The following is a 25,386-nucleotide window of genomic DNA, read 5'->3' as shown; positions in this document are numbered from 1 at the left end:
CAGTTGAGATACCTCTGGGCTAATCTAGTGAAGACGTCCCCGTGCGCTACGTCGACAGAGTTCTTCAGACCCCTACTCTGAAAGCCGCGTAGTGCGGACGGAAAGCTCTTTCACCCACGTGGTCATCCGACCCAGGAATACGAACTGCTATAATCGGATTTATCTTCTCATCGGAGTTATCGGAAGCCAGACAAAGTGAGTTGGAGATCAACAGTAAAATCCCTTGCACTGCAGGGCACGTAATCTGGTTGCTTCCGGTGCTGCTTCTGTTGCGGCTGATGATGAAAATTTTCACAATGCACAGCCGTATTTCCAATTTTGCGCGGTTAACAATTATTTATTTTATCTTTAAAGGTCCGGAAGGCATCGCATAAGGGAGATATGGAACACAGAAGATGGGCACAGAACGTCACATAAAATGGTTTTTATCACGGCAGCATAAATAATAAGGCAACAAAAGTGGCAATTAGAAACACTTGATGTGATCGCTGCCAATATAACGCTCACAGCAGAGCGGATAGATCACAGAAATGACTCTAAAAAGCATTTAAAGAGTCACGGACCGCATAGCGAAAATTTTCAGGCTAATTTAAGAAAAAATTGAGTCTGGCAATTTATTCCATGGCCAAATGGCTACGAGTAACAACGAGGAGGGAAACGAATCCGTGCGCCAAAATGAGAGAAAGACTTCGCGGGGTCTATTGGCTCTAAATACGGGCAGGAGGTAAACAAAAAGGCGCTTTGGTGAGACATACTACAAGATATTAAACTTTGAACATTACATCTGTCAGCCACGTCAGAATGAGATAGGGTTAGCTTGATGATAGGTAAGCTAGATGTTCCATTTTAATCGGATAGGGTGCATCTGGCTGCCTTATTCTGCAGAGACTCGAAATGACTAGCCACAATTTGAGAACTAGTGTTCAAAATTAAACACGCATATTCTAATTAATACTTAACCAGGTCTTTGTAAGCAAAGAGTTTAGTGGTTGTTCTAGAAGAATGCAAAAACCGGCAGAGAATGCCTAGAGTGCACCCGCCGTGGTAGCTTAGTGTTCAGGACGCTCGGGTACACCGAGCCGGAATACCCGTGTTCGAACCCGACCGCAGTGGCAGCGTTTCAATGGAGGCGGAACGCAAAATATTGAAGGGAACACTGAAGCTCCTCCTTAAGGGTATGACGTGATAGCTTCAGTGGATTAATGCCCATATATGCGGAATTGATCATTCTCTTCTTAAGGGGACAGGGTACACCCCATCTTTCCCATGTATTTTGGGGCATATTGTGGTGCACTTTTCTCTGCAACTAATAAAGATAGGAGGAAGATATTTTCCTCATTTTGTTCAGAATTTTATCTTCTAGCCGCTGTACCAAAATCATTTTAGTATACAGGAAATAAAATTATTAGTCATTTTTTTACTTTCTACACCCTAATTTTGACCAAATTTTGTATACATTTTTATTTTAAAACAAACAATGTTATTTGCACTCTGATAATTTTGGTACAGTAAATTACCACATATACGTACTGTATACACAGAAAAAATCAGCTTGATATCTACTGTCATTTCGAAAATAATGGTACCGACGTAACAAAAAATCTTGTTTTGTTAGTTAGTTATATGGGGTTTTATGGCGCATAAGCAACTATGGCTATCATGCGCCAAACACAAGCCGATAAACTTGAGAAAACTGAGTTTAAAGTAAACAAAACCTTCTATCCCTAGATTTCTACTTAGCCAACTCATTTTGACCAATTTATTCAGTAGGCACTAGCTGCACAGTCATCATCTAGGACAGCTTGGCGCTTCTTTTCCCGCCGTTTAGCTTCTCGTGCCTGTTTTGTCACTTGCTGCGTAGCTCGATCAGCGAATTAAACTCGACGCCGATCGACTTGCTTCAGCTAGCGGACAGTGTTGCTGCCCGGACTTAAATCGCATGACTCAAGAACTTTAGTTCTTGCGATGGCGCCATCATTGAAGGTCAGAACAGCATCTAATGTAGCAATCTTCAATGTCTGTAGGCCCGCAAAGACATTTTTTGAGCACACTCCCATACGACATTGTTGAAAGACTCGTTTGGGTTCTGGATGGTTGCCACAGAGCTTGGATGGTTGCCAGAGAGATTGGAAGGTTGCTAGAGAGTTTTCTCTTGCAGCTAAATTCAGTAACATTTCGAGTTTTTTTGTTCCCCTCCCCAAGTGTAGGGTAGCCAACTGGGCATCGCCTGGTTAACCTCCCTGCCTTTCCGCCCTTTTCTCTCTCTCTCTCTCTCTCTCTCTCTTTTTTTAGTTTTTAGTAAAAACGGAGAAAACACATCGCTCGTAAAGGAGGCGTGTCCCTGACCGCTTTGCTTTCAGATAGCTTTTTCAGGTTGATATAAATTGCACGGAACGAAGTGGGGTACATCAAACGATGCAGAAAAGAATGTAATTTCATATTTAGCAAAAAACTAAAAATTGATATTTTTCAGATTTTTTGCTTACTCTGTCCCCTTAACACTCACAGATCCCTGGGAGTCCTCGTAACACTCCTTGCGTAGTGGTGCAGCGGTTAAGCGATGCGCCACTGCCCTGCGACGGCACGTGCTGTCACCGGTGGGCCCTGTGCGGCCCAGGTTGCTCTTCCCGCCCAACCAATCAATAATTTAACTGCCACCTGCCACTATTGGCGGTTTGCTCACTATCGCATGGGCAGGTTGTGATGATGCCGCAAGGTCACGTGACATAGGTGACCCACCTACCCCGTAGGTTGCTCTCTGGGGACCACCTGCCAGATCCATGCCCGTGATTTGTCGCTCACAACGCCGATGCCGATTACGCCGACCCCGGATTTTCTGGTTAACGGGGCCTTTAACATTACAGCGTTAAAAGGCACCCATGTGCTGAGCGATGTCAGTGCACAATAAAGGTACCCAGGTGGTTGAAATTATTCCGGAGACCTCCACTACGGCACTTCCTTCTCTCTTTCTTCTTTCACTCCCACCTTCCTCCCTTCCCTTAAAGCGCGGTTCAGGTGTCCGCCGAGATATGTGAGACAGATACTGCGCCATTTCCTTTCCTAAAAAAAACACTAATGCATGCCTAAGGTGCGGCCAGCAGATAGTAATACATAGTCGATATGGGCGTCCCAATATGCAGTGGAAGTTAAGTGCACCTCCAAGTACTTATAGTTGTTGTATACACTAGACATTCTGTGAGTCGTAAAGGAAAATGTCCATGCTTTTAGAAGTATTAATATCCGCCGTTTATTCACATCATAAAGGCCGCCGCAGTGGCTCAGTGGTTATGGTGTTCGGCTGCTGACCCGAAAGACGTGGGTTCGATCCCAGCCGCGGTGGTCGCATTACGATGGAGGCGAAATGCTAGAGGCCCGTGTACTGTGCGATGTCCTGCACTTTAAGAAACCCCAGGTGGTCGAAATTATCCTGAGCCCTTCACTACGGCATCCTTCATAGCCTGTGTTGCTTTGGGACGGTAAACCACACACAACAACAGCATCATAAAGATAACTAATCGAGGTCATCTCGAATAGGCTTGCTGTCTGATACACTTTTTACACACTTGTAATAAACGAAACCATCCTAAAAAATAAACTATTGCTGAAGACGATTGGGAAGGCAAGTCATGAGCGTAAAAAGGAATAGGAAGGGCTCTACTGCGCTTCCCTTACGAATTATAGGGCAAACAAAAAAAAAAGCAGATTTGAAGTTTTTATTATTTCTAGGTATTGATATTTGAGTACTTATTTCATTTCACTTTCACACCTCAAATTAAGGATTAATGTTGGCACAGCACAGGTTTTAATAAGGCTGTGCATAGTGCCACAGTCTCTCGATCTGCATGAATGTGCCAAATGGAGTTTTTTTTTTTTCTTTGCACAGTATACGGGCGCGTATCGCACGAGCGCAGCAATTAAAAAAAAAAAGAATCAGGGGGGCACTTTGTTGACCTAACGTGCGGTGAGGCGAAAGCCTTTAGCGCGGTGTTGCTGCTTGTGTCACTGATGTGTGGTTAAGATGTTAATTAAGCACACAATTGTTTGTGAATCTTAAATGCTGGAAACACTGGAGGGCGTTTGGGAGGCATCCGTCTGATTCGACTCCTTTCTGCAAACGCTCTCCAGCGTCCGAGACGAGGAGAGCTACATAGGCGTTGGCTGGAAGCAGCGTAGCCATTAGCACGCTCGGCTGTCGTATTAATATAACGAGCATTTACACATGACACCGGCCCTCACACATTATTATTATTATTATTATTATTATTATTATTATTATTATTATTATTATTATTATTATTATTATTATTATTATTATTATTATTATTATTATTATTATTATTATTATTATTATTATTATTATTATTATTATTATTATTATTATTATTATTATTATTATTTGCAGCTTGGGAGATGTTTAAGCTAGAAGTTCGTAGCATAGCTATTGAGATCGGCTCCGTGAAGTCTTATCTTAAGCATGGTGAGGAGAAATGGTTACTTCAGAGTGTTTATAATCTGCATGTGCTTGAATGTGAGGCTCCTGGCTTGTACACAGAGGAAATTGGTGCTGTTAAGTGCAACCTTCAGGAGTTTGATGCAGAACGCTATCGTGCGGCCCGTGTATGATCCCGCAGCAACCGTGCTCTGCACTCTGAGGAGCCTACTAGACAGGCCTTGCTAGATGAGCGTCGTCACGTGGCTGCCAAGCGAATTTCTGAGCTCTACTGTGGTGGTGCCCTGGTCACAAGTACAGATGCCATAGTTACCGAGTTTGAAAACCACTATAGCTCTCTGTTTGCTGCCACGTCTAGCACTGCTGATGATGATCATATAGCGCGATTGGTGTCCATGATTAACCCACTCAATGAGGATGAGTGCAAGGCAATAAGTGGCTCTTTAAGCTTGGGTGAATTGCAGGATGCAATTGATCAATTGCCGCGCTTTCGAAAACTCTGGGGCCTGACGGCCTCTCAGGAGAATTTTACAAGGCATTTAAATCCGTTCTAGCCCCTGTCCTGCTCCAAATTTTTGAGACAAGTATTGATGTTGAATTTCTGCCTCAGTCATTTACGAAAAGTCATATTGTCTTTATACCAAAAACCGAGGATAAGGAAAAACTTCGATTTGTAGATGGCTACAGACCAATCACGCTTTCTAATGTAGATTATAACATTTTTGCTAAAGTACTGTCAAATCGGCTGCAGCTTGCAATGTCTACTTTGATTGGGCCTCATCAAACATGTGGCTTGCGGGGACGATCAATTCAATCTACATGTAGCGTGTACGGTGTTGCAGTATTGCAGTGACGCTCAAGAACAATTAGCAATGCTGCAAATTGACCTGGCAAAGGCATTTGATCGAGTGTGCCATTCATTTCTTTTTGCACTTTTAAATCACGTCAATCTCGGTTCAATACTTTCTACTGGCATACGTCTTTGTTACAAATCCTGTACCGCGCGCTTGATTGTTAATGGCTGTCTCTCGCAACCAGTCCCAATTCAATCTTCGATGAAACAAGGGTGCCCACTGTCTCCGCTCCTGTTCGCATTATACTTGGAGCCGCTTTGCATAAGTGTTATAAACAGTAGAGCTGTCAATGGTTTCCGAATAATGGGCCACGAACTGAAGGTATTGGCTTATGCAGATGACCTTGCGTTTTTTTGTACTGATAAGCCAAGTATCGATGAGGTTATTCGTTTAACGGAGGACTTTGGTTCGGTGTCGGGAAGTCGGATTAATCGCTCTAAGAGTTGCGGTCTTTGGTTTGGAAGCTGGGGTTCGACACCTGCTGAATATGCTGGTATAACATGGACATGCAGGCCACCAAAATACCTTGGCGTCCCTTTGAGTGCCTATAAGCATAGCGCACATTATTGGAAAGACCGCGTGTCAACTCTTCAGCGCTATGCTCAAACGTTTGTCCCCCATGGCCTCTCAATTTTTGGCAGGGCGACCGCCTGTAATCTGTTTCTCGCCACTAAAATATATTATGTACTGCAAATTATTCATTGCGCAAGACTTCCTATCCAGCGTTATCACAGGGTTTTCGCTACTTTTGTGTGGGATTCGTCTTTTGAATCCATGAGGCGTGATAACCTTTTTCGGCCTGTAAGCGCTGGCGGCCTTGGTCTAGTTCACCTGTATGTCCGACAGATAGTGTCACGTTTCATGTTTTTCCGTGACACTACACACCCAATAGTACGTTCATTCCTGCAAACAAATTTAGTTCATGTTTTACCCAACCTCATTGTGTCTTCCAATGTTTATGACCGTCCGTGTTTGTGGGGCATAATGCAAGAGATGTATTTGGCTGTGCGTTTCCTACTTGCTCGTTTTTCTCCGGAGTTTCTTTTTTTAGTGTCGAGGAAAAAGTTGTATAAGGATTTGATTAGTATGCTCTTCCCTCCGCCCATGTACCGCTCTCTGTATTTTGGTTTACCGGGGCATGACGTACTCAAAAGAGTACGTAAGATGCCAGTCTCGGCGTGTACAAAGACCTTTTTCTTTAAGTTACACACCGGTACGTTGCCCGTTAGAACATGGTTAGAGAAAAAGGGCATTTTTGTGTCTACCGTTAATTGCCGCCTTTGTGATGAACCAGAAACAATTGAGCATTGTTTCATCAGTTGCAAAGATGCAGTACTCTTCTGGGATATCCTGCAACGCACATTTAAAAAAAGAATTCACCTGACTCCACATTCTGTTCGCTATCTCACTGCGCTGCCATTTGTTGATGAACCCCTGGACATGTTCTTTCTGATTGGACTGCACAGCCTCTGGAAAACCCGCATGATGGACAGACACTGTGAACCTGTTGTGTCTACAAAGGATCACTTCAGTCGAATGGTTGTTCATCTAAGAGACGTGTATGCCCAGACTGAGTACGAACCGGAGTGGCACTCACTATTAGTGATGTGCTCTGCACTGCCCCTTTTCTAGTGCATGGCCTTTTCAATATGTATTGTTTACCACTGTTTTCATAATGGTTTGTATATAGTTCATGTACATGGACCATTACATCACTGTAATAAATACCATGTTGAAGAAAAAAAAAAGCACGCTCGGCTGCGGAACGGAAGGACGGTGGTTCGAGTCTCATCGTGCACGAACATTTTTTTTTCTGGTCTGACTAAAAAAAAGCGTGACACCTCAGCTGACAACCTTTTGTCGACAACGATGAGGCATTAAAGGCTTTCGCCTTAAAAATTAAAAGCGGCGACCCTGTACATGACACCTAGGATGCTGTGCTATGCAGCGGCTGATTTGAGAACTCATCTACCCTATACTTGAACCCGTACTCAGTGTTTTTCTGCATGTATGAATGATCGAAGTTTTGTTTCACAGGAGACGAGGGGGGGCGAAGCCATTGAGTGTGGATAGCGGATTGGAGGAAGGGAAAGGGCTTAATTATGGCCCGGGAGTATCCCGATGCCGCAGGTGTCGACACACTACACAGCACTGCACAGGTTGTGCATCATTGCATGTGGTTTACACTGCACACAATGTGGTGAGGTGAAGCCTGCATTCGCTAGCGAAGTTACGCAGGCTAACGATAGTTGCGGAGTGTTCTTGTTTCGGCTGAATCCGGTCGTCGTTGCGTTCGACGTGTGAGGGCCGGTGTCATGTGTAAATGCTCGTTATATTAATACGACAGCATTAGAACCCCCATGTCGGGGAAACCTGCCGCACTGCCACGGTTGCTAGATGAAAAAGAGGAGAGGGAAAATTCCTCTCTCCACTTGTAGGGGAGAGGAGCGAGTGGCCGGGAGGTTGCTGACACCGGAAGAACCCAGAGGGTGGATACCGTGGAAGGAGGAGGTTCTGACGCAGGAGACGCAGACGAAGGAATGAGCAACCTGGGGGTGGTTGCTACGGGAACAACCAGGCTGGAGGCTACCGTGGAATGTTGAGGGTGAGGAGGAAAGTAAGCTGAGCGGAGCGGCCACTCTTCCGTTGGAGTGGCTGTATGCGAGTCACCTCCAGATCTGAGTATCGATGGATACTGGAGATTAGTCACGGAATAGAAGACGAAATGTGCAAGGGAGTAAAGTGCAAAAGTGTACAAAGAATAAGTATGCAGTAGGTTGTAAAGAAATGCTTGTGATGTGTAGTGTCATGAAAAAGGTTGGTTTGGTTTGGTTTTATGGCGTTTAACGTCCCAAAGCGACTGAGGCTATGAAAGACGCCGTAGTGAAGGGCTCCGGAAAAGTTCATAATTTCTGTCGGATCGGTGCACCAATCGCCTGGCATTTCGTTTTATCCCCAAGTGGCCATTAAGTCATTGGCAAAAGCTTTTTACCTAAATCATGTTCATGAATCAGTATTTGTGTACCTCTTGCGTATTCCCTGTATTTGTAATGCTTATATTTGTTTTTCTTTTTTTCAAGTTATTTCGGTACACTTGTCCTCGAATGACTTCTGTGCACTCTTAATGGGCTGTTTTGTTTCAAGATGTAAGATTTACAATTGAATTTTTGACTTCTTTCTTGTTTGCCATTAGTATTTTTTATTCTTACGAACTTACGAGCGTTATCTGATCTCTTCGTGCGTTTGCAATAACCTTACAACTTGCACTGTTACTTTTTGTTGCTTATACATATGCATACTTTTCTCGTTGGACCTGTTGCTGTAATCACAGGCTATGGGTCCAAACAGTGTTGTTGCACTCTCGGGTTTCTGATGACGGCGGGGTTTTCGCAAAATGAGCCAAGTAATGCGAGCGATGCTCTGGCATTAAAAGCGATACTATTCACGCTGCAATAAACATGAAAGGTCGCATTGGCAGGCTTCCGATGAAGAAAGCGAACGAGAAAATAAAAAGCCTTGAAGCATCTAAATCGCCACCACCGTTTTAGAGTATAGGAGATATCGCACCGAAAGAAAATTTTATCGACTGCTGCGCAAATCGCCGCCTGTTTCGAAGGAAGTGTAGTGCCGCATACAGAGAGCGATACGAAATACATTTGTAGACATTTGCAATAAGGGCCCCATGGGCATCGCCATAGTGATCGCTGGACTGTTGCGTGCACCTGACGCGGTGGAAGCGTCAGCGGAACCGGTTTTAACCGGAATTAAAGGCAGGAAATGCGAACAAGCGAACCAATACTTACTGAAGGCGTAAATGCTCTCGTGTTGCGAAAAGACATTCTACGGCATGCTTCCCTCGCTGAGATTCCGGGTGAAACGATAATGTTAAGTCCAACGTAACATTTCCTGTTATATTTTTAAAAAATTGAACAAAAAATCAATATTCCCATCTGTTCGCCTTCTGTAATTCTTCGCCCTTCTGAATGAAGTACGCGTCTACACTCATAGGGCTCTGTTCAGGTTCCCAAATGAGTGGCATGGGTAGAGGGGTCGCCGGACGAACAAGGTGCGCAAGATATGCCATCCCAAAACACGAAGTGAGCGATGAACATCCGTTTTGTAAGTGTGGGAGCTGTAAAGGGGTTCTGAAACACCTACCTAGGAGAGCACATCAACTCGCTGAATCACTGCATTGGGTTGTCATGAACACCTGAACCAAATAATACACTTATACACGCAGCAGAGAAGCCATAATCACACGCGGAAATCGGCGAACACTTCCCGGCGACTTTTTCACTCTCGCACCCTCCTCCATTGCTCGCACCTGCGTATACGTAGCTGAGAGGTGGCTATTGGTTAGATTCTTCCAGACGTCAGCCAGCTACCACGGCCGTGGCCAATAAGCCGCGCAGCTCAGGCGGGTCCGGCCCCAGAGGTGGGGCCGGCGGAGAAGCGCCGACCTTCCAGCGTGCAAAAAATATCGAGAGGAGAGGGAAAGGCGCGAAGGTGCTGAAATTCAAATTTTGATTAGAGATAACCCAGCTTCTACAAGGCGCATTAAAATAATTCTTCCTGGACAATATTCGTGAAGAGGCGTGCTTTAACATACCAGGCATACCGCAACTTTATCAGAGTCCCTTTCAGAACCCCTTTAAGTACATCTGCTATACTCAACGAGGAATGCGGCTTTGGAAAAGCATATCGAAGGCACTCCGAAACTGTACATGTAGAGATAAACTGGTTTGTTTCTAAAAGCCGCTTGCAACAGAGAGGAACGAATCATTGCGCTGTCATTCAGTGCTCACGGTTGAGCACACATCAGCGCTTGCACTAGCACTAGAAAATCATTGCAGAAAAACGGAAATGAAAACAAAAAAAAATGTATGATCACGCTCGAGTTCTCAGTGCAGCTATACCGCGAAAATTCATTCCCATCAACTGCCCTCGGAAATTTCTACCATGTTTACTTGTCTTCATAATCTTACATGCTCACCTGAATCAAATCGAAAAACCTGCCTTCATAGCTGCGCATCCATGTATGCAGTATGCGTTAAAAGTAGCCATGTGCCCACCGCGGTGGCTCAGTGGTTACGGCGCTCGTCTGCTGGCCCGAAAGACGCGGGTTCGATCCCGGCTGCGGTGGCTGAATTTCTATGGAGGCGAAATTCTAGAGGCCCGTGTACTGTGCGATGTCAGTGCACGTTAAGAACCGTGGTCGAAATTTCCGGAGCCCTTCACTACGGAGTCCCTCATAGCCTAAGTCGCTTTGGGACGTTAAACCCCAATAAACCAAAAGTAGCCATGTTTACAGCTTGATTCATAAGGACATGAGTGATCGATATTGTTATTCAGGTGATCCTGGACCTTTAAGGTGAGCCCTTCAGTGCGAACGAAAAAGGTGGTGAGAATCTGGCGTTCAACTCCTAAAAAGCATTCCTGCATTGAAAAAAAAAATCTCGGACTCCCCGACACGTGGTCCAGAACAGGGTTAGCACTCACACTTTCGCGGCGCCGGGGCTACGACTGCTTCGCGCCGCTGCGCCATGGTGGCGGCGACCCCGAGGTAATCCGTGAATCCGGACAGGTATCCGCAGGCCCAGTCGAGCGCCGTGGACGCGGCAAACCAAATGACGAAAGCGGCGGCGATCATCTAAGTTGCTCCCCATCGGCGCAACGCCGGCCGCAGCGATCTCCCTCTTAGAGGGCGCTCACCGGGCCACCGCGCGCTGGAAGAAGTGGCTGCGGCTGATAAGGACCGATTCGACGTACACTCCACAACGACGCCGGGGCGATACACGAGGCGACGAGTCTGCCCAGTGCAAGCCGAGTGCACGGGGGCTTTCAAGTTCGAGTGCCCATAGTGTTCCAGAAGCTTTGCACAAGCGGATACCGCGGTAGGATGTAGCTATGTCTTCCGCAGTAAGAGGTGCAAATATGGCGCCGTTTCTTGTGAGTGCCGGTAGGAGACGCGCCTGTAGGTGACAACCGCCGCTGATACAAGGAGGGGCAGTTCGATAAGGGAGAGAAAACAGATAGAGCGTAAAACGTCAAGATCAACGAGTATTTGTCGATACCATTCAGGAAGATAATGGAAGCGTGCGAGCTTTCTACGACAGTGAAGCTTCAGCGAATGGGGCCTCTTGGGTCCGCCTTCGTTGAGCAATGAAATACGTGGGATGCCATTTTTGCCGCGACGTTTGAAGCTAAAACAGAACGAAATAGATAGCTCAGTCAACGTCTCAGTACTTCTCACCAAAGGGATACAGACATTTATGCTTTGAATGACGAGCGAAATGCTGTATAGTCATGAGTAGGCATCTGCATATAGTCCGCTTGAGCGGTCCTCTTGGCACAGAGGAAGCGAAACCCTAAAGCAGATACTGAGTTCCATAGACTATGCTTGTGCTCGAGCAAAGGTACAAATGGCACAAGTACCGTACTGATAACAGAGCACCTGAGGCAAGATTTCGCTTTCTTTTTTCCAGAACACTGCTCCAGAGACGGCTCATAACTCTTTATCCACAGAGGGCAACTTTGTACTTATGTGAACTAGCTGCCGCCTGTTCCGTTGTGAAATCAAATATCATTCCGCTCTAATGCAGAAACGGTAGGTAGTATGTATTATTACAGCTGAATGGAGATCGGGACAGCTGAAGAAGCAGCAAGCAAAGCAGAAAAAGTAGGAGGAGGAAGGAAGGCAGAAAGGGTAAAAGGGCAGAGCATAATTACCTGACATACCTCCTTCCTTATTCTCTTCACTTCTAAAATCGCGCGATACATCTTTCTTTCATTGTTTGTATCTTCCTGGAGTGATGTGGCTTTCTGATAGCATTGTGTTCCGCTTAACATACTGTACACATTTTTTTATCTTGACCACCTTAACTAATTGAGCTCAGATTCTCTCAGGTCAAGGTTTTTACCGTGCCACAGCGCCTTAGTGAACGACATCGAATTAATTTCGAACATCAACGATGTTTCAATATATAGACCGGGAGCTTTCACAACGCACAAAAAGAGCAATAAAAAAAAAAACTAGCTCAGCAGAGAGGACCGCAACCACTGTGTCACTGCGACGGGTCCACAATAAGAATAACTGAGTTCTTACACGCGTATGTTACGAGCCATCTTTGCCGCACGAATACAGTATTACCTTCATTACGCGTATGGACCGAAGGGTATATACTACAAGGTAGCTACTGATTCCGACAGTCTGAGAGCACGAGATAGCTCGACAAATTCCTTTCCCTCAGTTAGCTCCTCTTGCTATGAAGGTCTGTGCACATATCAACGTGAAGTCACAAAGTGCGGCTTGTCATTTGTGCGAGTGCTGGACGAGTTCAAGCATATCCTCGCCTTTTGTGCTCCCGTTGTCTCTGGCTGTCATATCGGCGTGCGCTGACGCCACACAGTGGCCCGTTCGGTAAGCTGATTAGTATTTTCTCACTAATAAACAAGCCAGTCTTTACAAAACCCTTCTTATCGTGCCCTGAAAACACACGGTGCAGAACAACGGCCCGCCGTTCGCGGAAAGTTCCGCGGCACCTCACTGTGGGAGGTCTCAATATCCGTCGTCGTTGCCGCAGTGAACGCTTTGGCGCTATGGTCGTCGGTGCTACGATGCATTTTTTAACGCTATGGCGTCAAGAGTCCCGGTCAGCGAAAAACCCGACGTTGTAGTTGGCGGCGTTGTGTCGAGGATATTCGGATTGGATGAGAAGGTAATGACGTGACAGTAACAGGATCTCGCGCGGGTGCTTCAAACGCCCCACAACGATCCCACAATACAAAAGTGATGACGTCGCTACACAATTACTAATGGGTCCACAAGGTCGTGATGTCATTCTACCATCACTACATAGTGCCTCCGAAGAAAGAAAAGAAATTGCGCTGAAAAGAAAAATGGTCGAGCCGGGATTCGAACTGCTGCCACTTCATTCGTGAGCCGAGCGCGTTAAAACGCGACCACTGAGAGACTTTTGGTGCGAAAGCAACGCTACGCGAGTCGCCGAGCCATTTCGCGGAGCTGACGAAAGACCATACTGCGCATGCGCGACGAGCCGTGACGTCACAAGGCGCACAGCTGGCACGCCGCCGCCGTCGCTGCGCGGGTGACTCAGAGATGCCGCCGCCGCGCTCGCCAGTTGCGCATGCGCAGTAGCGGCGCATAGCTAGCGTGCCGGGGCCGCCGCCGCTGCCGCGCGCTCTCCATCACCTCTCCCTCTCTCCTCGTTGCTTTCGCAATCCTCCAGGTTTAACCAGAGCGAAAACACTGCCAATTTTTTCCAATCTCCGTCACACGTATAATGGTTCTTATACTACTTCAACATCAACTTTCTTTAACAACTCTGGTGTAATTACAGCTCAGGATCTCTATAAATATCGCTCAAGTCATGTATATAAACAGGAAATCCACAGTAAGATCAACAATATACGTAACCTATCCCAATTACAGGACAGAACTCCAAGTTACATTACAAGACACTTCGAGGATTGGTCAGTACCGATGTCACGTTCAAGTCACGGGAAACAGTGCCTTAAGTACACTTTACCAACGCTTTAGAATTATTATAATTCGGCCCGTTTTGACGTCTTCACGGTACCCTACAAGGACCTGCGGCAGATGTATTTGGTTTCTATATGTAATGTTGTCTAGCCTTGCTGTTGTTTTCTTTTGCATTTGTAGCAGTGAGTTCCGCTGTTGTTTTCTGTTTTTTTTTTTGTTTTCTGTTGTTTTCGTTTGAGTACTATATCTACTTCATATTAAATATGTATGTATATGTTTGGGTATCAAGAATATGTTTGCTTATGTGACGCTGCCACTACGCCGAAATAAGGGATTGTGGACCCGTCAAGCTGTCCAAGGGCAGCTTTTTTCTACAATCCCCCCATCTGTATTTGATGGAAAATAAAAGATTTCATTTAATTTCATTGCATAGCTCGTGCTGTCGGGGCTTCTGTATCGCCTGGGCAATGGGTATCCTGCTGCAGAAGCTCCCGAAGGAGAGGATAGCCCCAGAACGCCATGGTTTCGGCACTTTCTTCGAGTGGGAACGCAACAACCACGGACGTGATTAACAGGGGATAAGGTGACACTAATCCGCCATGACTGTAACGTCGGGAAAGCGCAGGTTACATGTGGAAGGGTTTAAAGTCACAAAGCGACTCAGGCTATGAGGGACGCCGTAGTGAAGCGCTCCGGGTGATTTCGGCCAACTGGGTTTCTTTAACGTGCACTCATATCGCACACTACACGCGCCTCTATCATTTCGCCTCCTTCCAAATGCAACCGCCGCGGCCGGGATTGGCCGGGGTCGGGATCGAGCAGCCGAACACATAACCACTGAGCCACCATGTGAATTTAAAGCAGTTTTCTATATATAACAATAAACAATCTCTCTGAGAAGGCCCTTTGGGGTGCATAATATGCTATTTATTTCTGAGTTTCAGGTTTGGAAGTGACCGCCAAAGTATAACCGCCTGAGCCTAAACTCTGACGTCAGTCTAGTACACTGGGCACCTCATTAATGTTCATTTTAGTAAAAGATGTATGTTTGACTGTACGAATTGGCGCACATGTGTAATAGTGTTCTGTTTACTGCTTTATTTCACCCTTGCTCTCTTGTTTTCCCTCGTGAAAATTAGACACTCTGTCTAGTTTTCTAATTTGTCTAATTTTCTAATGTGTCCGAATGTTGCGAAACCATATGTTAGAGATTGCGCTTGCTGCGAGTGCTGTCAGGGTGGCATAGACACATCAGACTCTTTTTCAGGCCTATTGTTATGGCTCCTGAGGCAATTGTACGCAACTGCCTATAGAGAGAAAAAATAAAACACCTGCGCCACGTGCTGACGTCCTCACTAGCAGTGGACGTCCCAGAGGTTTACATATACAGAGGTGGGAACTTTACCTCGAAGGTCTTGACCTCACCTCAACCTCAAATAAAATTGGGTGACTTCACTTAATTTCATCATATAAGGTTTAGGTCTCCTATAGGGCACCCTCATCCCACTTTTCCAGAGGTCTAAAGCGACCGCACTCAACCTTACACAGCGCCAGTTTACGAGAATTCATGCACTCGTTTTTCAACCCCTCATGTGCTGGGCAGGGCCGAGAAGCGAACCCTCAGAACGCTGGGAAATCTTGGCAACGGACTGCCCCTCACTTCAGCCGATCAGAGGCGCGAAACCCAACACTGCGATGCCGCGTGCAGTGGTCTGCTCCTCCCCTTTTCCGTCCTGCACTTTACACCTCGACCGACCGACCGACCGACCGACCGACTGACAAGGTCTGGCGGGCTTGGGGACTGTGCGCATACCTATACTTTCTTTTTTTCTTGACAGCGAGCTCAACGGGCGGCAGTGGCCAGCGGAACCCTGGACTGAGGGCAACGGACCATTGATTAGAGGTGGACGACTTCGACAGAGAAGGCTCCTGGGGGTAGAGCCAAGACGTCTCCGAAGATGCCCCCAAACCGCAGGAAAAAGCATCAGTGAAAATAAAGTTTTCACTTCCTTCCTTGACGGAGGCATTAGAAGAGCACGCGTCCGAGCGCCAAGGCATGAGTGTGCCTGTGCGAGCATGCCAACGACATGAAATATTAGGGAGGGAATACTATTTAACTTAATTAAGGTTATTAAAGTCATGCTTGTTTAAGGGCTTCGTCGTAACAGAGTGAGCTGTGCGATGACTCCCAGTACCGACGGACGCCCACGTCGGCACATTGCACCGGAGGCGAGAGCATCGGTCTTTTTCACGCCAGCTATGCGTACTGACTTTTTGCAGGGGCCCCCTGTGACCCCGTTGGCGTGCTAGTCGTTCGCAATTTTGTAATGGTAGCCCATTGCGCGTGTCAAGCAGCACGTGCTCAGCTATCGAATGCCAGAAGGCCGATCAGCCCGTGCGTGGTGCGCGTTCGTCGGTGCGTCGGCTTACGCGAATAAAACTCGGAGACGGACTTAAGAAAAGATAGCACATTTAAGGGTTAACAAAAACAAGGTTAGAGACACACAAGTAGCGAAAGGGATTCACGAAGTTAAATAGAAACGAGAAGGACGAGGGGGAATACCACAACTTGCAAAATTAAATTGTTTTGAGGTTATAGACAATGCAGGTGGACTGCAGATAAACAGATTTACAGCGTTAAAATTAATACCAAAAAAGATTATTTCCGTTGAACAGACGTCACGTACTGGGTCGAAGGGACGGCTTCGGGGCGGGTGGTTGTTGTCTTGGCTCAGGCTGGTTGGCGGTGGGCGCGCAGCGAATAGTGACGCACCCTGGCGTCGAACTACGGCCCTATCGCACACTCAACCACTACGCAGAACGTCTTCCGTCGCCCACTTCCCATCGACTGTTTCTTCGCTGCTCCCACTGAAAGTCACATTCTTTCTCCCGAAGGGTTACTCTGGGACTTCGAGGAAGGGGACGCCTCTCCCGTCCCGCGTCCCTGGTTGGTCACTGACCTCGGTGGAGGCGAAATTCGACCTGCTGGGGAAAAGAATGACACCCGTCTTCGGATTCATGGTTGCGCGGAATCACGCATACTAGAATAATATGCCGCAAAAAACGCACCTGGAAATAGCCGTCAAGTCTGAGTATCCGAGGTATTCATGTGACATCATGGGCGCCATTTTGTGATGCAGCGCGGAGCTTCAGCAGTGCAAACCGGAGCATGCGGCAGTAAGCCGATTAGATATACTTGCAGCCTTTCGCCATGCTACATGCACCACAAACTAGCCGTCAACGTGACGTCTCTTCATACTCCCGTGAATGAGCGCCTGCCATTTGGGATCGCGAACAAATTTATATCATATCGATAAGATCAAAGCCTGTCAAAACCGTACTGTTCGATTGATCCTTTCGTATTATTTGCGCTACATCAGAGTCAATTCATTAAAAAATAAAGCAGAGTTAGACAATTTAGCACTCCACCGTAATACTCCACGCTTATCACTTTTACATGGCCTTTATCACCATATCCTTCCCTTCAAGATGAATTCTTTCAGTCGCTTCCAGCCTTCTTTCCACGCCGTGACCATCCCAATAAAGTGAAATTAACACGTTAACTGCCAGTCATTCCATAAGACATGTTCTTACCACGCACAGTAACTGAATGGAACTCCTTACCATCAGACAGTGCCATAGAATCTGACCCAACTAAGCTTTAAGAACTAATTCGCTCAAGTGTCATCACCTCATCTCATTTTTTTTTTTTTTTGCCCAGTTGTACTTTTTTTAGAGATCTTTCCCGCATTCTCTTTTGCTCTGCTCTTTATTGTGATGCTGTGTTATCTGTTCCCATTGTAAGGCTGCTATAGCTAACGGTGGGAGTTAGCGGTGCGCGCGCCGAAGAAAAAGAAGGAAAACAGTATTTTTTTTTTTTTTTAACGCTCTGGAAAGCGCGCTCGTCCGCAGGCGCATCCCAGGCTCGGCCACGGCCCAGGTCCTCCTCTCCCAACGACCTTGGCGAAGCGGCGCGTGCGCAGACTGTTCGATATGGTTCCAACCTCATCGAAAAAAAACAGGGGAAGGGAGATGCAGCTTAACGTGCGATGCGGCGCCGACTCCCTTTCTGAACGCCGCCGCTCGCTTCCAGAAATTTTGTGCTTGTTACTTAAGAGAGTGTTGTGCAGTGTGTCGGGTCTTGGTCAGGCTTCATAGAAGGAAGTGCACAGGCCCAGGTAATGGCGCTCGGCTGGTGACCCGAAAGACGCGGATTCGATCCCGACCGCGACGGTCGAATTTCGATGGAAGCGATATTCTAGAGGCACGTGTACAGGTGGTCGAAATTTCCGGAGCCCTTGACTACGGCGTCCTTCATCGCCCGAGTCGCTTTGGGACGTTAAATAAAGAATAAAGCATAATGGTTTGGTTTGGTTTGGTTTGGTTTGGTTTATGGGTTTTTAACGTCCCAAAGCGACTCAGGCTATGAGAGACGCCGTGTGAAGGGCTCCGAAAATTTCAACCACCTGGGGTTCTTTAACGTGCACTGACATCGCACAGTACACGGGCCTCTAGAATTTCTCCTCCAAAGAAATTCGACCGCCGCAGCCGGGATCGAACCCGCGTCTTTCGGGTCAGCAACCGAGCACCATAATCACTGATCACCGCGAATAAAGCATAATGCTTTCTAGAAAAGCGTGACGAGTGAGCGCTGAGCTCGAGTGTAACTTAATGCGTTAGCTTCGTAGCTGAGTGAAGCTTCTGTCCCTTCTGCATGTATCGGTTAAAAAAAAAGTATATGTTCCTGCATTATTTTCAAATATTATACGTCAAGTACCTCTGTTATTAGTGTATTGTCCGCCCATCGTCAGGCTGTCTGCTTCACGTCCAACGCCAGATCAACGTGCACCTCCAAGTAGTAAGATGGAAAGAAAAAAAAAACCTGATCTTTATTCCCATGTTTTCTCTACCATACTCATTTTGTTCATTACCTTTATTTAATGCCCCTGACTTTCTGCGGCAGAAAAATTTAAATTCCGCGAATGGAAAACAAAGAATCCTAGAAATTCCGCTGGAGGCATCAAAACAGTCCCTCAGAATGCACCTCACATTATATTCGGACCCAAGGTATGAATAGAGTGAAATTTTTTTAGAGTTTTTCGAGGTAACTGAAGCGACCTTCACCGCCAGGCTTAAAAGCCACCAGAAGAAGTCAGCTTTTTAATGACCTTGGAGCAAAGAGCGCCGTATGCAAGCGCGAAGGAGGGCGTGGCTGTGTATAAAGAAAGAAGGGCAAACGGGCGCATGATTCGGCAGCTCGAAACAACAGAGCGAGTTAGCATACTGCAGACGTACTAGCGGAAGTGTATACCGGTGCTTACCGGTGTATACCGGTGTATTTATTCTTTGTGCTTTGTTTTATATATTAGTGCGACATATACGCTGTAACCGACGCCTGTGTACCCCACTCTCATGTAATATACTCTCGTATTGACCGTCTTTAGGGCATTTGAAAAAAAAAACAACAACAAATAACTGCGCCGTGAGAAACTCTCCTCAAGTCTCTTATTGTTTAGTGTTTTATTCCCCATGACACACTAGACGACGCACTCAGCGTCACCATGTAAGACTGCAATTAGCCTTCACAACTGGACAGCGAGACAGGGAGGTTTCTTTTGGCGACAGATGCACAACGGAACTCTCATTATACCACGATAGTTACACATGGAAATCTGATACGAAATGCAAACGAAGCGTCATGAAGGGCGTCGAAGTTGCTTGCTCAAGCAGCTTCGCAAACCACGCGTTATGTTACACTTATCATGTCGGGTACCCTTGAAATGATAGCAAAATTTAAATGAGAGATATACGAATGGCATGCCTCAGATTACAGTGCCAGTATGTGTGTTCAACATGTGATGCGCACACGTGCAGAAGCAGGCCTTTAGTCGTTCATTACGAAGCAGGCCAGCCGAACAATTGCCACGATTGTTCTGCTGTTTGTACGTGTGTGCGTGTGCGTGCGTGCGTGTGCGTGTCACGTGTGCGTGTGTGGTGCACGCGCGCCTGCATACAAATGCGACCGGCCCCGAAAACACCGCTCTGTCAACATTCAGAGCGGCAATTTCTGGCTATGAATATGTAATGAGTTCATAGGACCAGCGTAATTGTGCAAACATTGGCGTGATAATGGCATCCTTCAGCTCATTAAACCTCGTTTCGTAGTATTCGCCTATCGCTCTCAAGGTCGTACAAGGAAAATAACGGTGAAGTATAAGGTCAGAACTTGAGGTAAAAATTTTCTCTAATAAGACTATACTTTGCGCCCGTCAAGTGACAGTCTGATCAAATTATATCGTCATCCTTCACTAACGGTTACCTACCCGATATCCTCCCTTTAAAACTTGGCCATCCAACTGGCCACTTAATAGTTTGAATTGTTCTCTTGAATATAACGTTATTAACTATATTAGGCTATATTAGGCGGAAATAGGGCACCCGAGTCAGCACATCTTGTGAACTTATAGAGCCCCAGAAAGAATCGCAGGTGATCATAATTTGCGGAACGACATCCCTCATATAGCCTGAGTCGCTTTGGGACGTGAAGCCCCCATCAACCTAAACCTTTCGAGCCCCATTAAAGGGAAACTGCATAGGTTTTAGAAATCAACGAGCTTAAGAGGGTCGAATGTGTGAAACTTGCAGGTAAAGCATGCGAAGTCTTTTTGGGCTACCACTTGAAATAGTGAAGTAATCGCCGATTAAAATCCGGACGCCCTTCAGGCTTCTCCGCATCGCACAAAGCCAAGTGGGGGGGCGCATGATGACGTCATCGAAGGTATTGGTACACTTCCAACGCACAAACGCCTGCTTTGAAGGGAAAAAGCCAACGCCACCCAAAGCGAACCCTGCCGAGAGTTGTTTGGCAGCGTTTAACGGGTAAGGGAGGGTGTGCCTGACGACAGCGAAAATTTGAAATCATACCTTCCGTGACGTCACGCTGAGTTTTCCTGCACTTCTCCAGTGCATTGGGGAGAAGTGCAAAATTCAATCGTCGATTACGTCACTATTTGAAATGCTAGTGAAAAAACACTTGGCATGCTTTACCTACAGCCTATATAGATTTGAATGCTTGAATATCGCGAAATTCTCAAAAACGCGCTGCAGCTGCCCTTTAAACACATTGCCCGGGAAGCTGTAATATCTTTGTGCAGTTATTGCTCTTTAAAGTGGATTGATAGAATACCTAGCATATAAAGGCCAGAAAATTAAATCATTGATTCCAAAAATGAACCCACAGATATGAACGGGTTGTGTTTTACTGATGAAACTGTAACTCTAGCAGCGCTCAAAGATACATCAGTTAGCAGGAAATCTATACTTTAGTATGAAAAAATATAAAGCAGTATGCTTCGCATGGTGAAGCACAAGTGGACATCACACATCTCGCAGCTAAACTATACATCTCGCAGCGTGCAACGAACCTTGAACGGCATCCGGAAAGTCTACAAGTTCGCGCCCTTTTGATGAAACGACGAGAGGCCCCTTCTGGGGCGTTTTCCCGAAATAGTGAGACAGGATTATTTTCTAAGCTTTTACAATTGTATCAGCTAGGGCTGGACCATGTATGTTTTTGTCGTGGAGTTCGAAGTAGGACCCGCCGGGTGGCTCAGTGGCTTTGCCATTCGGCTACTGATCCCAAGGTCGAGGGCTCGATCCCGACAGCGGCGGCGGTATTTCGATGGAGTCGAAATGCAGAAGTTCACAGGGACACCTAATTCCGTTATGTGTTGGCAATGCGATAATAAGACCAGTAGTTCATGCTTTTATCGGAAGTGACGTCACTTCCGGTCTGGTGATGTCACTCCCCCCCCCCCCCCCCCCCCGGCCAGTGGCAATAATCACGTATGTTGACGTCACCTTTCTCCAGCCAACGGGAAATGTTATAACCGACGACGCATTTTGGCCCCATGAGACTTCTAACCGCACTACAAAATTGCGTGTGGTGTGCGATGTGATCAGTGAACCTTAGGGAACCCCAGGTGGTTAATATTAACCAGGAACCCTCCACGACGGGTCTCTCACAGCTCATATATGTGTCGCCTCGAGACGGCAAACTCCCTTATTACTCTCTTATTATAAACTCCATATAACGTCTTCAAAATAGATTTGTTCGTGCATCCGCACTTTTGTGTGGGCGGGGCCGAAAATGGTTAAATGGCCGAACAAAATGTTTATAGGGCATCAACTTTACTTCTTACGTGCAATGGCGAAGCGATATTGTCAAGCATTTAAGTATTCCATCTCTGTCTCTTAACTCGAGAGACGTGTACAAGAGTGTCTCCACTAAAGCTGGTCAGTAGACAGCATGGTTCAGGGGTGAACTCACGTGGCCCCTGGAGTGGAAGGTGTGCATACCCCACTGCACTCACCTTTACACATCGGACAAAGCAATGACAGCTGCCGCAGGCCGGTTATCGCGGTACAAAAACGGAAGCGGTGTCAACAAACGCGTATCTATTACAATGCTGCCTCCATCTGTGTGCATGTACCTGGAGAGGACGAGCTATTGTCGCGTGCCTCTCGCGCGCATATGTGTGCCAAAGTAAACCTGTAACCACGATTCAGCCGCACAAATACCATGCAGCGGCCGCCGAAAGGCAATCGGATCGTGCTTACAACACAGGGAGAACTGCATGTTGCGGCGCCCAGGGGAGAAAAGAAAATTCGCCAGGCAAAAATTTACCTACGCTGCCCGGTCGGCCCATGAGAGTTGGGGTGGGAAGTACTGAGACCACCACGTACGCATCCCAGGGACGAGGAGCAACAGGCCCTGAGGGCGGAGGTAAGCCGTCTCTCCTCCCTGATCCCCACTCCATACCCCACACATCACATCACATCACATCACATCACATCACATCACATCACATCACTTTATTTTCCTTAAAGACCCTTTTCCAGGGTGTTACATAAGGGGTGGGGTTTACAAAATGCAGGAATCAACAGTGCTTGAAAATGATGATGAACATGTTATGGCAGCAATATTATGGGGAAGGCTGTTCCAGTCAGCTGCTGCACGAGAAAAAAATGAGTTGGCCAAAACAGTGGTACGGCCACGTGGACGCAAAACTTGAAGAGAATGACCGATGCGATGGGACCTGCGTTGTGGAAGTGCGCAAATGTATGGTTCTTGTTTTAGTGGTGAATAAAAGAACTTGTGAAACAGGACAAGACTGGCTATGCGACGGCGACTAGAAAGATTAGCTAGACCTGACTGCGATTCGAGGGATGATATGCTCACGTCGTACGAGTATGAGGAGTGAATGAATCTGATAGCCCTGTTTTGAACAGCTTCGATAGCGTGTGTTAAATATTCTTGATGAGGGCTCCAGATGGGTGATGCGTATTCAAGTTTAGTTCTAACGAATGAGATGTACGCTTGTAGTCTTACGTGTTGTGGGGCTTCCCGTAGGTGACGTTTTAAGAAACCTAGTGTTTTATTAGCAGATGATATCAGGTTAGTCACGTGCAAACGCCAAGATAAATCATTAGAAATGGTGACTCCTAAGTATTTATATGACTGGACGAGGTCAACTGGGGAGGTCAACAAACCTCCTCATCGCCCCCACTTCTCTCAACCCAACCGTCACCCGCCAAAAAGACACGCACAAAGGAATCCCCCCCACCGGTCACCCAAGACAATCACAGGAAAGCAGCAGAAGAAAAACTCGACGCAAAATTATAGGCAATGGAGGCGCGCCTTGAGGTAATAATTAGCACCATCAAAGATCACCTCACTCAACAGTCACTCAAGTAGCAAACTTTTGTTTTGCACTCATTTGAAAGCTTTGTCTTATGACTGGCTTAAGACTGTCATGCGTCAGGTGGTGCAGGAAGATGCGCTTTTTTTTTCTGTTTAGTGCCTTGATAACTTGATTTCTAATGGCGTAAGGGCAGCTTAGCCGCACAGCGTAATGAAACGTGTTTTTGGTGTGCGCGATATGAAGCCAAAGGCTCATCGTCCCAAGCATTTTTCCCCTGAAAGAGTGTAACACCAGGATCGGGTGAAAGCTTGCCCCCATTTGAAAACCTGAGCACACCCGGCGGCACAGATCGAGTCCTACACTTTGTGCATGCGAGGAGGATGCTCAAGCTGCTCAAATCACCGCTGCGGTGTCTCACTTCTTTTAAGCCTCAACAGTTCGACTCGGCTGCACCAGTTCAAGGAGCGCGGCACTTTCACATCTCTTTTGCCAGTGCATCGCGCACCCCGCCGCACTCTTTCTGCCCAATTGCCCGCCAGTGTGGTGCAGCGGGAGTTCTTGGCCGGCTTGCACGCGCCGAAGCGGAAGTGCAGCTTATATATATATATATATATATATATATATATATATATATATATATATATATATATATATATATATATATATATATATATAATTCGTGTGTATACCCTGAGGAAGGACGGTCCTCCGTTCGAAACTGTCGGCATTAAATGAAGATAATTGCGATGTTGTGACCCCTTCTTTTACAAATCTTCCTGGCCCATTGAACGACAAGACCTGCTGCAACTACTAGCTGCACCACTTATATATATATATATATATATATATAAGCTGCACCAGGGCAACTGCACCACTTTTTGAGAATTTTGCAATATTGAAGGATTAGAATCTGTATGGGCTGTAGGTAAAGCATGCCAAGTTTTTTTTGCACTAGCATTTAAAATAGTGACGTAATCGACGATTGAATTTTGCGCTTCTCCTCAAAGCACCAGAGGAGTGCGGAGAAGTTCAGTCTGACGTCATGGAAGGTATGATTTCAAATTACCGCTGCCGCCAGCCACAGCCGGCCGTGCCTCGTTGTATGCTGCCAAACAACGTTCGATGGGCTTTGCCTTCGATAGCGTTGTTTTTTTTTCCTTCAAAGCAGACGTTTGTGCGTTGGAAATGTACCGATACCTTCAATGACATCATCATGCACCCCCCCCCCCCCCCCCTCCTTCCGGACTCCCATGCCTACACTCGACCATTCGTTTTGGAAGCAGCCAGTGCCAAGTGGCACGTGAGCTGCTTGAACTGGCACTGTACACTCTTGGCATCGCCACAGATTTTTACAAGACCTGTGCAACGAATGCTGCCAAGTCGAAGAGACCTAATCGTTCCAGGGCACTTGAGCTCAAAAATCTTTCCCGCAAAGAGATACAGAGAACGGAGAGAAACAGAGAGTGAAAGGTGTGCAACAAGTTACAAAAGTAAGCTTTCAGGTGCTCTCCTTATCTCTCTGTATCTGACGCCGAGTGAGCAACGGGCTGCCCCAAGCCCTTCCGCGAACGATGACGTTCGGACTCCTACGATTCTCGGAAATGTTTTCCTACCATGAAATGCGCGCCCACGCGGAAAGTATGTACGGGTGCATTCGAGTTGTTTTGGGTGTCCGTTGGAACGGCGAACGCACGGGAGATCCGGAACGCGACTCTGCCACGGAACCCATGCAAACGAGGCGGTAATTTTGTTGCGACGCCATAGAAAACCGATATATCGAACTAAAGAAGGATAAGAAGGATACAGTCGCTTCCCCAGTGAGAACGCCCTAATAAAAGTATTGAATGTCGCGATAACTCTCGCCGGGGCCCTTAA

At 46.6% G+C, this 25,386-nt stretch overlaps 1 protein-coding gene across 4 annotated transcripts in view; it reads right to left on the bottom strand.

Moving 5' to 3' along the window:
• HPS4 (Hermansky-Pudlak syndrome 4 protein) overlaps positions 1-25,386 on the bottom strand; it is a 69,193-nt gene that overhangs the window by 29,046 nt on the left and 14,761 nt on the right. For 2 of the 4 annotated variants that reach the window (XM_089574753.1, XM_089574755.1), the window contains exon 1: positions 10,804-11,258. The exons of 1 other annotated variant lie outside the window; for it this stretch is intronic. In XM_089574753.1, coding sequence (XP_089430879.1) covers positions 10,804-10,954 — 151 coding nt within the window. In that variant the 5' untranslated portion in view covers positions 10,955-11,258. Of the gene's footprint in view, positions 1-9,462; positions 9,596-10,803; positions 11,259-25,386 lie in introns of those variants that run through there. One more of the 4 variants, XM_089574757.1, reaches the window with a different exon arrangement.

This window comes from Amblyomma mixtum, chromosome 2 (genome assembly GCF_055824585.1).
Source record: "Amblyomma mixtum isolate Tamu chromosome 2, ASM5582458v1, whole genome shotgun sequence".
NCBI classification, from domain to species: Eukaryota; Metazoa; Arthropoda; class Arachnida; order Ixodida; family Ixodidae; genus Amblyomma; species Amblyomma mixtum.
Note: the sequence above shows the minus strand (reverse complement) of the source record. Positions and strands in the feature narration are given on the sequence as shown.